This window comes from Lichenostomus cassidix, chromosome 3 (assembly GCF_008360975.1).
Source record: "Lichenostomus cassidix isolate B80296 chromosome 3, HeHo_3.0, whole genome shotgun sequence".
NCBI classification, from domain to species: domain Eukaryota; kingdom Metazoa; phylum Chordata; class Aves; order Passeriformes; family Meliphagidae; genus Lichenostomus; species Lichenostomus cassidix.
This window is the reverse complement of record NC_139483.1, coordinates 112713591-112728251: the sequence shown is the minus strand read 5'-3', so window position 1 is coordinate 112728251 and position 14661 is coordinate 112713591. Positions and strand designations below refer to the sequence as shown.

General features: G+C 60.6%; 1 protein-coding gene across 1 annotated transcript; it reads right to left on the bottom strand.

Moving 5' to 3' along the window:
• Positions 1-1287: 1287 nt before the first annotated feature.
• On the bottom strand, positions 1288-13739 carry KIF3C (kinesin family member 3C). The gene is made up of 8 exons (XM_085057269.1): positions 12178-13739; positions 8115-8216; positions 7910-8032; positions 7695-7813; positions 6386-6502; positions 6010-6118; positions 5383-5558; positions 1288-4657 (listed from the first exon to the last, which is right to left on the bottom strand). Exons 1-8 carry the CDS (start codon positions 13588-13590, stop codon positions 4576-4578), a joined length of 2241 nt encoding a protein of 746 aa, XP_084913395.1. The 5' UTR covers positions 13591-13739; the 3' UTR covers positions 1288-4575.
• Positions 13740-14661: the final 922 nt, after the last annotated feature.

Sequence of the window (14661 nt, the reverse complement as noted above, 5' to 3'; positions counted from 1 at the left end):
GTGGTTGTTACCTTCACAGGTTCCCCTGCCAGGATGGACAGATGGATTTTGCTGATCCATTCAGTCCTTTCAGGAGCTGAAGTTAAATTGAGCAGAGAACCCCTGAGTTACCCTTTCCACATTTTAAAGATATTCCTTGTATCTTTCCTGTTCCTGTTTGGACACTCAGCCTCTTCTCTCTGAGATCTCAAACCCCTCACTGGCAGCTCAAATCCCCTCTGTGTGAGTTAAATCTGACCTGGCTGATTTGGGGACATCCAATGCCTATGAGAGACCTTTAATCTTTCCTTTCCTTATTTCAGCCTCAGTCCCTTTTCAGTGGCATTTATTGTGACTCACCTGATCACAAGTGACCTTTTCACGAAGATTGAAAAAACCAAATCTCTGCTTGCCTGGAATCACAGAGTCCTTTGGGTTGGAAAAGCTTTGGGAGACCAAAGAGTCCAACCATTCCCCCAACACTGCCAAGGCCACCAATGTCCCCAAGTGCCACATCCCCATGGCTGTTAAATCCCTCTCAGAGCTGGGAATTAAACTGCCAGAGGGCAGGGATGGATGGGATATTGGGCAGGAATTGTTCCCTGTGAGGGTGGGCAGCCCCTGGCACAGGGTGCCCAGAGAAGCTGGGTGGTGCCCCTGGATCCCTGGCAATGCCCAAGGCGAAGCTGGTCAGGGCTTGGAGCAGCCTGGGACAGTGCAAGGTGTCCCTGCCATGGCAGGGGTGGCACTGGGTAGGCTTTAAGTTCCCTCCCAACCCAACCCATTCCATGCCTTAGCACTGTTTTCTTAGAGCTGCTTTAATGCCTAAGCCATGAGAATTTCCCCATTTCCAATTTTGGGGATGCCCAGGCCCTTCCCCACTCCAAACTGCTGCTCCTGAGGCAGTGAGGCCACACAAGCTGTTCCTGCAGCAGCTTGGACTCATCCAGATGTTCCCAGTGCTTCCTTGCTCTCCCCGTGGGCTGTGAATCTGTTTAATCTTATTTCTGCTGTTACCTCCAGGCTCTTCCCTCCTCCCTGTGCAAGAACTGCCCTCCCCACACTGCAGCTGGGGGCTCCTGGGCAGCTCCCCCTTTTCCATGCCCCGTGCTGCTCCCAGCTCAGCTGTGGCCATGGGACACCCCAGACCGTGTCCTTGTCCCCGAGCTGGAATTGGCCGAGTTTGTACAAACTCCCCATTCTCCCAGGAACACAAACACAGAGAAACCCCGGAGGGCACCGAGCTGCGCCCTCATCCCAAACGCTCCTCCCCGGGCGGGGCTAAGGAGGCTGCGGAGGCGCCGGCAGTGATTGATGCTCATTCCTTTATTGTGTCCTCGCCATCCTGGAGGGCGCTGGCGCTCCCTGGGCGCTCCCAGCACGGGCTCGAAGCTACATTACAGCACAGTGAGGAGTGTCCATCCCAACAGGAACGGCCTCTCTCCAGACACTATGTATAATATATATATATTTATAATATGTCCTGTATATTCCTATGTATAGAGTGACAAGGATGGGCCACCAGACAGTAAACTTTTGATTTCTAAATAAATCACCAGAGCAACAGGCACGAAAATTTGGTCCTAATCGAGGCCCTCACCTTGTCCATGAACCCGGAACAGACCCGCACCCCCCTCCCCGCGGAAAAACGGCCAAACCTGAACCCCAAAAGAACAGTTCAACAACAACAAAAGGGAGCCCCAGCCCAGCCCAGCCCAGCCCAGCCCCTGTCCCCGAGGAACAGCCCCGGTGGGACACACGGACACCACAGACACACAGCGGGCAGCAGGGACACCCCGAGTGCTCCCAGAGCCCCAAAACAAGGCTGGAAGTTTGGATGCTGGAAGTGCCTCATCCCACCCCCTGCCCTGGGGGCTCCCACAGCCCTCCTGTGCTTGGCTGGAAGTGTTTCCAGAGGGTCCCTGTGACCACAGTCCTGCTGGAGCTGAGCCTGGGCTGTGGCAGAGAGGGAACCAACGGTGGGACAGTGGCCTGGGGCACAGCCTGCCTTGCTGGGCACAGCCTGCCTTCCCTGGATACTCCATGGCCCAGGGCAACCCCAGGGATGAGGACTCCCTCAGCTCCTGAGTTGTTTCCCACACCCTGGGTGAGAACAGAGGCAAGAGAAGGTCACTGGTTCATCACTTTGGGGCTCTGTGAGCTGCTGATCCACTGAAGGGGAACTGAGACCGTTAGAAAACAAGGAAGGGAAGAAAATCTATTCCTGCAGGCTCCCCAAGCTTCTTCCCACTCTGAGGTTGTGCTTCCTGACCCAAACTCCCAGATGCTTACCTGGAAATTAAATGAAGAACCAGCTTTCCCAACCACTGTGTTTCACAGAATCAGGGAATGGTTTTGGCTGGAAGGGACTTTCAAGCTCATCCAGTTCCACCCCCTGCCACAGGCAGGGACACTTTCCTCTGTCCCAGGCTGCTCTAAGCCCTGTCCAACCTGGCCTTGGCTGGCCATGGGTGGGATGGTTTCCAGGGCCAGCTCGCTCTGGGGGATGCCCTTGGACAGCCCTGGCTGCTGGGGGTTTCTGGGGACACACCTCACCCCCCACCCTGCAAGGGACACATCTGTCACCCTCAAACACCTTCCCTCTGCTCCTCCTCTGCAGGCTCAGCACAGCCCAGGCCTGGCTGCTTCCAGAGGGAGGGAGCAACCTACAGCTTCCCAAGGTGCCTCCGAGCCAGGGGCTGGGCAGGGGGAGAAGGGACAAATGTTTTGGAGGGGCAGAGGGTGTTAGGGGGAACAGATGGGAAGGGGAAGGAGGGGGCAGAGGGCAATGATCAAGAGCTCGAGGCAGGACAATGTTAGAGGGGACATGGAGATCCTCTGGGGCAGCACAGGGATGTGTCAGGGGACAGACAGGTGGGAAGGGCAGTGGCTGTCCCAGCACAGCCACATGTGGATGGGACAAAGCTGCTGGGGGACCTGCCTGGCTCAGAGCTCGACACAGCTCTGGTTCCCTCTGGATGTTCTCACTCTGTGCCTGTGCCTCACTCCCTCACCCTGTCCTTAGTGCAGGAACCAGCGAGGTTCCAGTCCAACAGCACACAACAGCCTGCCCAGAACAGTCCTGGAGTCTCCATCCTTCCCTGGGGAGATTGCAAACCCATCTGGACACAGCCCTGATTAACACACTCCAGGGGGCTGGATGAGATCCAGGGGTCTCTTCCAAGCTCACCCATTCCGTGAAGGAATTCTCTTTGTTGCCAGAGGACATTCCCTACCTGCAATCCCCTCTGACTTGCCCTCCCTGGCTGGCCCTCTGCTGACCCATCTCCCTTCAGGACACCCAGGGGGTCACTCCCTCATATCCATCAGGATCTCATCAAACACATGATGTCCCCACCTCTACCACCCCAGGGACACCACAGCTGCTGGCCTGGCACTGCCAGGACAGGTCTTCACCAGCTTCCCTCCATCCAAAAGCCACATCCCACAGGGACACCCAGCTGTCCCAGCCTGAGGCTGCTGAGATGAATTCAATCCCCAGAGTCCTCAAGACTTCCCCCTCTTACCAATCACCATTTCACATCCAATCCTCCACAACCCACCAGCAAGTCTGTCCCAACCAGGAGGTGACACAGGTGACCTCTGTGTGCCATTGCCCAGCCCAGAGGACAGTGACACCACCACTGCCTTGTCCCACATTTCTCTGCTGCCTTTAGCTGCAGGATGGAGCCTCTCTCAGCCCAGAGCTCCGCAGGCAGTGCTGCTCCCAGGCTGGGTGTGCCTTTGGAGGGGTGGTGGAAAGGGATGGAGATTTCCAGCTCTTGTTGTTGTCAGGATTTCCACAGCCCCAGTCAGGGATGGAGCATTGGGAACCTCGGCAGGGCTGTCCCCAGAGTGTCTCCAGAGCATGGCACTGGGTGGATCCCAGTGGCACTGAATCCCTTGGCTTTGGTGACTTGGTTTGGTGACTCTGCAAGCCCTGTGGATGGAGCTGGTGCTCCTGGAGTGACAGCCATTCCCAAAGTCGGTGAGGTGTCCCTGCTGCCACCAGTGTTGATGCAGGCTGGGGAGTCCTGCTGGGGCACTCATACAAGGTGCTGCCACCGCAAAGTTTCCAAATCCACACAGAAATCTCCAAATTCCCTGGGATCCAGCAAAGCAAAGCAGCACCAGGGGCCAGGGTGGCCTCAGCTTCCACCAAAGCCCCCAGAGAGGAGCCTGTGTCCCTCCTGCCTGGATGGAGCAGTGTCCCAGTGGTGTCCCCATGGTGTCCTCGTGCCCAGCCCAGTGGCAGGGCAGTGTCCCTGTGCCCAGCCCTGTGCCAGGGTGCTGCAGGGAGGGCTGGGAGCTGGGCAAAGCCGGGGTGGTCAGCACGGTGCCCACTGCCAGCCTGGATGTCCATCGGTCCGAGCGCAAATCCTGCCTCTGCGGTCAGCCGCTCCATAAATAAATAGGATAAATAAATAAAGTGACAGATCGAGGTTGGGGGGGTGGAGGGAGGGAGGGAGGAGGGAGGGGCAGCTGCCCTGGCCCAGGGCCGTTCGTGTCTCACAAACACACACACAGTAGCTGAGGACAAGGACGAGCTGGGCTGGGCTTCCCTCGGCCCTCGGGGCTCAGTCCGGGACAAGGCTGTCACTCCTGGGCTGGCATCGGGGAGCTGGAGGCGAGGGACACGTGGGTGGTGGAGGATGGCAGCGACCGCGGCGTCTGGCACCTGGGGACACAGAGACACTCTGGGTTCTGCTGGCCTCCCCAAAATCCAGCTGTATTCCTGGTCATCTGATGTGCAGGCAGCACCAAAGGGCAGCCCTTGCTGGGTGGGAGGATACCTTGTGTCTGGGATATAGGGATATCATGGGATCAGGGAATGGTTTGGGTTGGAGGGATCTTGCAATTCATCCAGTGCCACCCCTGCCATGGGCAGTGACAACTTCCACTGTCCCAGGTGGCTCCAAACCCCAATGTCCATCCTGGCCTTGGACACTGCCAGGGATCCAGGGACAGCCACAGCTTCTCTGGGCACCCTGTGCCAGGGCCTGCCCACCCTCCCAGGGAACAATTCCTTCCCAAGATCCCATCTCTCCCAGCCCTCTGGCAGTGGGAAGCCATTGTCCCTTGTCCTATGCCTCCATCCCTTGTCCCCAGTCCCTCTCCAGCTCTCCTGAAGCCCCTTTAGGTACTGGAAGGGGCTCTGAGCTCTCCCTGGAGCCTTCTCTTCTCCAGGCTGGACACCCCCAGCTCTCCCAGCCTGGCCTCAGCAGCTCCACGTCTGTTCAACAGCACAATGTCAGCAGCACTGCAAACTCTGACCACACCCAGCAACCCACAGGCAGGGTCAGCCCCAAAGGAACGAGGCCTTTCCAGCTCTGCTGCGACTCCTCCTCCTGCCCCAAGCCCCCAGTTGGCCCCACAGAATGTCCCCAGCCCGCTGTCACTCACCAGGAGCGGGACTTGCGCACGCGGGAGGCTGCTGGCCGCTCCAGCAGGCTGTCCAGGTGCATCAGCCTCTCGAGGTGCAGCGCCCGCGGGTCCTGCTCAGCTGCGTCCCTGCTGCGCTCGAACTCGAAGATGGCCGGGGGGGACAGGTCCAGCTCCAGGAACATGATGTTCTCAGCCTGGACAGGGGACAGGGACAGCCAACACCGGAGTCACCGCTGGGAAGGCACAGCTCTGGCAATCCGTGCTGCTGGGGGAGCTGCTGGCACAGGGAGAGCTCCACACGGGGCTGTGGGCTCAAGGCTCTGCTCCGCCTCTCCTGGCCTTTCCCAGGGCTGGGCAGCCCTGTCCTTTCCCATGGCAGGAGCTGCCAGAGCCAGGGAGCCAGCAGCTCCAGGACTGGGAGGATAAAGCTGGGAGCTTGAATTGGCACATCCCAGATCCTCGGGAGCTTGTTTCCTCCATCTTCTCTCCTAGTGTTATCCATCCATCTGTCCATCCATCCATTCCTGTCCATCTACCCATCCCTCCCTCCATCCATCATCCCTCCCTCCCTCCCTCCCTCCCTCCCTCCCTCCCTCCCATTTATCCAACACTCCCACCCAGCACCCAGCAGTGTCCCTCCCGCACCCGGAAGCGCGGATGGGATCTCCTGGCCATGGCCACCCTGGCGTATTGGCTGATGGGTCTCTTGTAGCCCACGGCGGAGGTCGGGCGCCTCTTCATCTGGGAGCTGTTCCTGGAGCACAGGGAGGGAAGGGGATGATGAAGTGACACAGCCAGGTCTGAGCAGGACTGAGAGAGCTGGAGCAGCGAGGGAAGGGTGGTCCTTCCCATGGGGTTGGGCTTGGAGGGAATTCCCACCTGTGGCCACCTGCAGGAGTCCCTAAACCCCCCAGCCCTGGGGCCATTGGTGCCTGCGGGTTGTCAGGGAGCAGGGGACAGGGACAGGGGTTGTACCCTGGGGACAGGGACATTACCCTGGGGACAGGGACAGGGACATTACCCTCCAGTGGGAACCAGCGGCTGGAATTTCCACTGGTCCTCATCACCATCGAAGTACAGGCGATTCATGATCTTGTTCTTCTCCTCGGGTGGGATGAAGTTCTCGATGATCAAATACCTGAGAGAGCAGGAGAGGTGGGGAAGGAGCAGAGAGGAAGGGGTTAATGTGACAGGAGACAGAAAACAGGGCGGAAAGGGAGAGGAAAGGCAGGAAGAGAAGGAGACATTGCAGGGAGAAGAAATCCAGAGGATGGAAACGTGATGGAAGTGGAGAGGTTGAAGCAATAGATGCAGCCAGAGAGGAGCCAGGACCCCTGGGAGCTCTGGGGCTCCAGGCAGGATCAGGATCCCTTCCTTCCTCTCCTCCCACGTCTGCTCTCTCTGCTCCCTGACCCAAAAATCAGGAAAGCTCAACGATGCCAAGTGGACCCCAGAGGGAATTTTTTCCCATGTTTTTTGGGGTGAGTCAAGCAGCTGTCAAAAATTGTTTTGAGGCAACGAGTTGCTTCACTGAGCTGTGACTTCTGAACAGTCAGAACTGTGATGGAGGGAAAAAAGGGCAAAACTGGGGATGGAATTCTGTTTGTAGTGAAATGTAGTGCTTGTAAATGTCTGAGGGGTTAAAGACACTGAAAGAGAGGAGTGTTTGAAGTGAGAACAAACCCCCGGGGGCGGTGGAGCAGCAGCTGCATCGGTGGGAGGCTCCCGGAGGGAAAACGCTGCTGCCCGGCTGTGGCGGTGCCAGGGGAGCTCCAGGGAGCTCTGGGGAGCTGGGGTCACCTCGAGTCCCCCAGAGCTGGGGTCACCCCGAGTCCCCAGAGCTGCTGGCCCTCCAAGGACAGTGCTGGGGGCCAGAGCAGATCACCAGACACCCTCAGGGGTCACTTGCCACCACTGCCACCCCGCAGGTTCAGTCACTGCCAGGGTTTCTGCTGGAATGGTTTCTGGTTTTTCCTTTTTCTCAGAAATTCCTGGACACCCCCTGTGCCACCACCAACAGCTGGGGAAGGCTCAGCTGTCCCTGTCACTGGGGGGGTCACTCCCTGCAGTTCTGCATCCACTCTGAGCACCCCAACTCTGCTTTGAGCCCCCTAGCCCCCCCAGCTCTGCTCTGACATCCCAGCCTTGCTCTGAGCACCCCAACTCTGCTTTGTGCACCCCAACTCTGCTGAGGCCATCCCAGCTCTAACACCTCAGCTCTGCTCTGAGCACCCCAACTCTGCCCTGTGCACCCCAGTTCTGCCTTGTAGCCCCCAGTTCTTCAGAGGTACCCAACCCAGAGGACCCCCAAGCACCTCACAAACACCTACTTGAGCTTCAGCTCCCGGGTCTGCTCGTTCTGTGCCTCCTCCAGGTCCTGGCGCACGCGGATGTACTCATCATGCTGGTCCTGGATTTCAGCCTTCACAGCCTGCAGCTTGGCGTAGAGCTGGGAGGGAGAGCAGCACCTCAGCCCCAGAGCTGGGGGAGCCCCAGGAAGGGATACCCTCATCCCTGTCCCTGTCCCCAGCTGTCATGCTCTCACCTTCTTCAGCTTCTTGGTTTTGATCTCCACCTCCTGCTGCAGGGATGTGTAAGTCTCCCGCAGCTCCATGGTCTCCTCGTCCCGCAGCAGCATCTCCTGCTGCATCTCCCTCTCCCGGCGTTTCTGCAGCACAGGGGACACAGTCAGAGCTGGGATGGGGACAGCCCTGGGACAGCCCTGTCACCACCCCTGCCCCATTTGTTACCTGCTCTGCGATTTCCTGCCGCCTCAGCTCCAGCATCTTCTGCTGCTCGTTGGTGTGATCCACGATGGTCCTGCCCCCGATGAGCAGCTTGCTCTCCATGGCCTGGGGGGACAGGGGGTCACAGGGGGGTCACAGGGGGGTCAGAGCAGTGCTCCTCACCCCCACCCACGGGGTTGTCCATCCAGGACCCCATCCCTGGTCCCTGTCCTCATCCCTGCTCTCAGCGAGGTGGCAGCAGTCAGTACTGATGGTGAGGGAGCTGTGCTCAGATTGGATATTGGGAACAATTCCCTCATGGAAAAGGCTGTCCAGCCCTGGCACAGCTGCCCAGGGCAGGGCTGGAGTCCCCATCCCTGGAGGGATTTAATGCCCTGTGGATGTGGCACTTGGGGACATGGGGCAGTGGTGGCCTGGGCAGTGCTGGAGTTGGTTGGCCTCAGTGATCCCTGAAGGGCTTTTCCCACCTAAACAATTCCATGACTCCATGCACACCCAGCAGCCTGGGGCTGGCTCAGCACCGTGGGCACAGCAGCAGGGGCTGCAGGGGCTGCAGGGGCTGCAGGGGCTGCAGGGGCTGTGGGTGACGTGTCCCCTCCACGGGGCTGCTGGCTCTGAGCCCAGGCTGGGCTGCTCCTGCTTCCTTCCTTCCGCACAGCTGGGGCTGCAGGGATGTGCAGCAGCTGCGAGCTGGAATGGGATGGGCTGGGATAATGGGCTGGGATGGGATAATGGGATGGGATGGGATAATGGGATGGGATGGGCTGGGCTGGGCTCTGCCCCTCCTTCCCGGCACAAACACACACAGAGACACAAATACACACACAGATAAACACACCAATACACACACACAGACTGTGCACACGCAGACACACACACACAAAGACACACACACAAACACAAATACACACACACATAAACACACACACACAAATACACCAATACGCACAGAGGCTGTGCACACGGAAATGTACAAATACACAAATAATGTACAAATACACAAAAATACAAACACACACACACACGGGCTGTGCACACAGAAATGCACAAACACACACACAGCGTGCAGGATGTATGTGCACAAGCACAGGGAGCACATCCCGTGCCAGGCTGAACACGTTCACCCCCTCACAGGTGTTTGTGCAAGCACTGGGTGTCTGTGCACCCATGGGAGAGGGTGACACCGTGTCTGTGTGTGTGTGTGTGTGTGTGCACAGCCCGTGTGTGTGTGTGTATACTAGTGCAGGGCCTGCAGCCATGTCAGGGTGTCCTTGGGGCACCAGTGACAGGAGACAAGCAGGGGGACACCCTGTGCCCCCACGGCTGTGGCTCAGAGGTGTCAGAAGGACAGACCCAGACACCACACACAGCTTGAAAAATCAATCTCCCAGACACAGAGACAGCTCAGCCACCACCTCTGAAATGTCCCCTCTGCCACCAGCACGTGGCCACCCTCACCCACTGGTGTCTGCCCCTGGGGTCCCTCTGGCCCCCCAGACCCAGGGGCTCTGCTCCTAGCAGGACCTGACCCCCCAGCTGCCATGGCCATGGCCCTGAGGGGCAGGGAGGCCACCAGGCCACCCCAAGGTGGGTGCAAGGACAATGATCCTGCTGCCATCCCTTCCCACAGAGCTCCTCCCTAGAGACACCATCCTGACCGGATTAAGAGGTTTCTCAGTGCTGTTTTCTCCCTGCCAAGGCGTTTATTCCCTCTAAACAAGACACTCCCAACCTCCTTTAGCCCTAAGCCTCTCCCAGGAACTCATTTCCGGCACCCAAAGAACTTCCCAGCACTTTCCCTCCCGCTGACCTCAACCTCAGTCCTCAGCAGAGACATTGGAAACACCCACACTGTGCTCAGCTGCCCTGTGGCACAGCAGGCAAAAATCACTTGGGCACCCAGGAGCACATCTGGGCACCAAGGAGCACATCTGGGTGCCACAGTGCATATCTGGGCACCAAAGAGCACATCTGGCCACTCAGGAGTATATCTAGGTGCCCAAGTGCATATATGGATGCCCAGGAGCACATCTGGGTGTCCAAGTGCATATCTGGGCACTCAGGATCACATCTGGCCACTCAGGAGTATATCTAGGTGCCCAAGTGCCTATATGGATGCCCAGGAGCACATCTGGGTGCCCAAGTACATATCTGGGCACTCAGGATCACATCTGGGTGCCACAGTGTATATCTGGGCACCAAGGAGCACATCTGGGCGCCACAGTGTATATCTGGGCACCAAGGAGCACATCTGGGCACCAAGGAGCACATCTGGGCACTCAGGACCATATCTAGGTGCCCAAGTGCACATCTGCCAGGGCAGGCTGACCCCACCTCTCTGAGCTCCATGTCCCACATGTCCCAGCTGGGTGGCAGAGGCAGAGTCCCCACCCACGGGTGTGACAGCCAGATGGGGTGCAGTGTGCTGCCCATGGGTGACACCCCTGTCCCCCTGGCGGCCTTTGCCACAGTCACTATGGAGCCTGTGGCTCCTTGCCTGACCCCACTGTGTGGCAAAGCTGCCCATGAGGCCACCCAGTGTCCCCTGCAATGTCCCCCGGGCAGTGACAGCTGGGGTGAGTGTGACAGCAGGCTGTGCCCCTCTGTCACTGGCACAGGTGACACCTCTCTGCTGTGCCCATGCTGTCCCCAGAGGGCCCCTGGCTGCAGAGTGGCCCCAAAGGCCACCAAAAGGGACATGGTGTCATCTCTCCTCAGGCCCTGCCTTGTTACTCAGCAGTTCCAGGACACAAGTGGCCCTGAGCCAACCCTGCTGTGCCAGCCAGGGAGGCTGGAGAGCTGCCAGCCCAGCCTGCACCCCACAGCCTGCACCCAGTGATGGGGGGAAGGCTGCAGGGACCCCTGTGCCAGCCTGCAGGGACCCCTGTGCCAGCCTGCAGGGACCCCTGTGCCAGGCATGCTGCTCTGCCAGGACAGCACCACGGGACACCCATCACGGGACACCCGCTGTGCCAGCCAGCAGCCCACGGCTCTGCCCTGGTGGCACGTCCCAGTGGCACGTCCCAGTGGCACCCCACGGGCTCTGTGCAGCCATCCAGGTGTGGCCCTGCATCCCTGGGCACGGTGGCACCTCCCTGGGCACGGCTGTGTGTCCCTGGGGCTGCAGCAACACCACCCTGGCCATGGAGGAGGGTCTGGACCCCTGCTCAGCCTGGCATGTCCCCCGTGGTGAGGTCCCTGCTTGGGCTCCAGCACTGTCACCACATCCAGGCCAGTGTGGTGCCAGAGGAGCTGTGACACGTGTGACACTGAGGGTCAGGGTGCTGGGGCTCCCTCCCCACTGCTGGGACAGTGGCCCCACGGCCACCACGGCAGGTGGGAGGGGTCAGTGGGGACAGGAGCAGGGCTGGGGCAGAGGGAGGTGCAGCCCTGGGCCCCAGCTGTACCTTCTCACCCTCAGCCCCACGTCCCTGAGCCCCCAGCGGTGTCACCCCACCCATCTGGCTCGGGGGGCAGGAAGGATTTGGGGTGGGGAGGGACATGGGGGTCCCTGCAGGGCTGCCAGGCCCTGCCGTGGGGTCACAGCCCTGAATGTCCCCACAGAGCCCAGCAGGAGCCAGGGGCTGGACAGAACTGGGGGGCAGGTGGGGGCACCTTGAACTGGGGACACCTTGAACTGGGGGTCAGGTGCACTGTGTCCCCAGGCCCAGCCCCGGGCTCACTCCTGAGGCCACCAGGGACAAATCTGCAGCATCACTCCTGTCACTCCCCCTTCCCACGCAAGCTGCTTTGTTGTGCCAAGGAGGACAACAGCTGAGCACAGCAAACTCGTGCCACCAGTGACCCACTCCCCCCTGGCCCTTCCCTCCTGCCCCCGCAGCTCCCACACAGGGTCCCCACACAGCTCCGTGCCTGAGGGCCTCCCCAGCCCTGCCCAGCCCCTCACTGCACCCTGGAGCTGCCCTTGGGGACCCTGCCTGGCCACCCTGCCTGGGCACCCCAGTGGGCACCTCCCCTGCTTGGGATCCATGCCCACACCACGTGAGGGGCTGGGGGCACAGCAGCTCTTCCCACGGCCTTGCTTGTGACGTGTGACAACACAAACCTTGTACTTGATGGCCAGCAGCTCCGTGGCCTCCTGCTCCTTCCGCAGGTCCTCTATCATCTTCTCCTTCTCCTGGAGCAGCTTCTGCTTCTCCTCGCTCACCAGGCTGTGGTCATCCTGGATGGCAGCTTTCTCCTCTTCCAGCCTCTCCTTCTGCTCCTTCAAGTAATTCTCCATGTTCTTCTCCAGGCCTTCCTCATTCTCGTCCTCCCCTTCATTGTCCACGGCGCCCTCTCCATCCATCGCTTTCTTCCTCCGGCTGCTCCTTCTCCTCTTCTTCCCCAGCATCCCGCGTTTCTCCAGCTGGGCTTTCAGCCGCACAATCTCCTCCTGGAACTCCCGCAGCAAGGTGTCCTTGGGGTCCTCGTTCACCCGCGGCTTGTTCTTGATGTTCTTGGCCCTGTTGGCGAACCTGAGCGTGGAGAGGCTCTCGTCGTAGCTGTGGGAGGCCGGGCCCAAGGTGGCCACCATGATTGTCTTGGCGTTGCCCCCGAGGGAGTCCTGCAGCAGGCGGGTGAGCTTGGAGTCCCGGTAGGGGATGTGCGTGCTCCGGCCGTCCACCAGCGCCGAGATGACGTTGCCCAGGGCCGAGAGGGACAGGTTGATCTTGGAGGCTTCCTTGGGTCTCTCTCCGTGGGCTCCCATTTTGTTCTGGCGCTCGCTGCCGGCCAGGTCCACGAGGTTGAGCTTGCCCACGCGGATGTGCTCCTCGCCGTCCGGCCCCGTCTCGCTGCACTCGATGGTGATGAGGAAGATGGCGTGGGAGCGCGAGCTGTGCTCGTTCATGTTGGTGCTGCCCACGGAGCGCGTCTGGCTGCCCAGGTTCATCACGTGCTCGATCTCCTTCACGTTCTTGGTCACAAAGGACGACAGGTCCTTGATGTACACCCCGGTCTCGGGGTTCTCCTTCAGCTCCAGCTTCTTGCTCTGGTCCTTGGCGAGAAGGTCCCTGATCTCCTCCTGGTAGATCTCCAGGTACGAGGCCCTCACCAGGTACTGCTGGTTCTGCGAGCGGGAGATGTGGGTGAAGATGTGCTCGAAGGCGCTGGGGATGATGCCGCGCTTCTCCGGCTCCGCCCAGGCGCCCTGCATGGTGTAGGTCTTGCCGGTGCCGGTCTGGCCGTAGGCGAAGACGGTGCCGTTGAAGCCCTGCAGCACCGAGTCGATGAGCGGCCGCACCGTCTCGTCGTAGAGGTCGGCCTGCTTGGAGCTGGCGTCGTACACGGCGTCGAAGGTGAAGGTCTTGGGCAGCTCCCCGGGGGCGGCGCGGGGGTTGCGGATGCTCACCTGGCCCAGCTTCACGTCCAGCTCCAGGACGCGCTCGTATCCCGCCGCCTCCTCCCGCCGGCTCATGGGCCGGCACCGGGCCACCACCCGGAGCGCCTCGCAGCCGCTGCGGGGCTTACCGGCCATGGCGGCGGCGGGCGGGGCCGGCGGCGCAGCGGGGCTGGGGGGCTCAGCCGCGCCGCCCCCGCGGCATCCCCGGAGCCTGGGCCGGGGCCGGGGCCGGGCCGGAGCGGGCGGGGCCGGGGCGGGGGGCGCGGGCGGCCGGGGCGCGGCGGGGCGGCCCCGCCGGGCGCTCGCTCATGGCAGCGCGGCCGCTGCGCCCCGCCCGGTGCGGGGATGGGGCGGCGGGGCGGGCCGGGGCGGGGCGCGGCCGCGCCGCGATTGGTGCGCGCTCCCGCCCGCGCCCCCCAGCGCGCTCCCGCTCCCGCACACGCACCCGCAGCCGGGAGCGCCGCCGGTCCCCCCGGGCACGCCGGGAGCTGTAGTGCGGCCTTTGTGCTGCGCCCGGGATTGGGCTGCGGGATGCGGGACTGGGATGTGGGATGAAGGATGCAGGACTGGGATGCTGCATTGGAATGCAGAACTGGCATGTGGGATGTAGGACTGGGGGGCAGGACTGGGATGTGGGATGTGGGATGCAGGACTGGGATGTGGGATGTGGGATGCAGGACTGGGAGGAAGGATGCAGCAAGGAGATGCAAGGTGCAGGATGCAGGTCTGGTATGTGGGATGAAGGATGCAGGACTGGGGGCCATTGCTGGGATGCTGCACTGGAATGCAGGAGTAGAATGTGGGATGAAGGACTGAGGATGAAGGATGCAGGTCTGGGTTGTGGGATACAGGATGTGGGTGGGTTGCAGAATGCAGGATGCAGGATTTGTACATGTGGTGGAGAGCAGTTCTGTGGAATGCAGGATGTGGGATGCAGCGTGCAGAGTCCATGATGTGGGATTGGGATGCAGGAAGAGGCAGGAGAGGTGGGAGAAACAGGGGATATCCAGATGTCAAGTCCCAGCACTCTGACAGGGACAGAGCCCTTTCCTTAGCCCTGACAGCCAACACAGGGATAAACCACCATCCCATCCCATCCCATTATCCCATCCCATCCCATTATCCCATCCCATTATCCCATCCCATCCCTGTGGGGTTGGCACAAGGTCACCCTGTGGTGTTTGGGGGTCCCTGTGCCGCTCCAGG

What these genes read in the sequence shown, in the direction of transcription:
- KIF3C (XM_085057269.1), bottom strand. Translation starts at nt 13,590, where the DNA reads ATGGCCGGTAAGCCCCGCAGCGGCTGCGAGGCGCTCCGGGTGGTGGCC. An exon ending in GGCAGGAAATCGCAGAGCAG is followed by an intron (nt 8,033 to 8,114) that starts GTAACAAATGGG and finishes CCTGTGCTGCAG; the next exon opens with AAACGCCGGGAGAGGGAGAT. An exon ending in ACCCGGGAGCTGAAGCTCAA is followed by an intron (nt 6,503 to 7,694) that starts GTAGGTGTTTGT and finishes CTGCTCTCTCAG; the next exon opens with GTATTTGATCATCGAGAACT.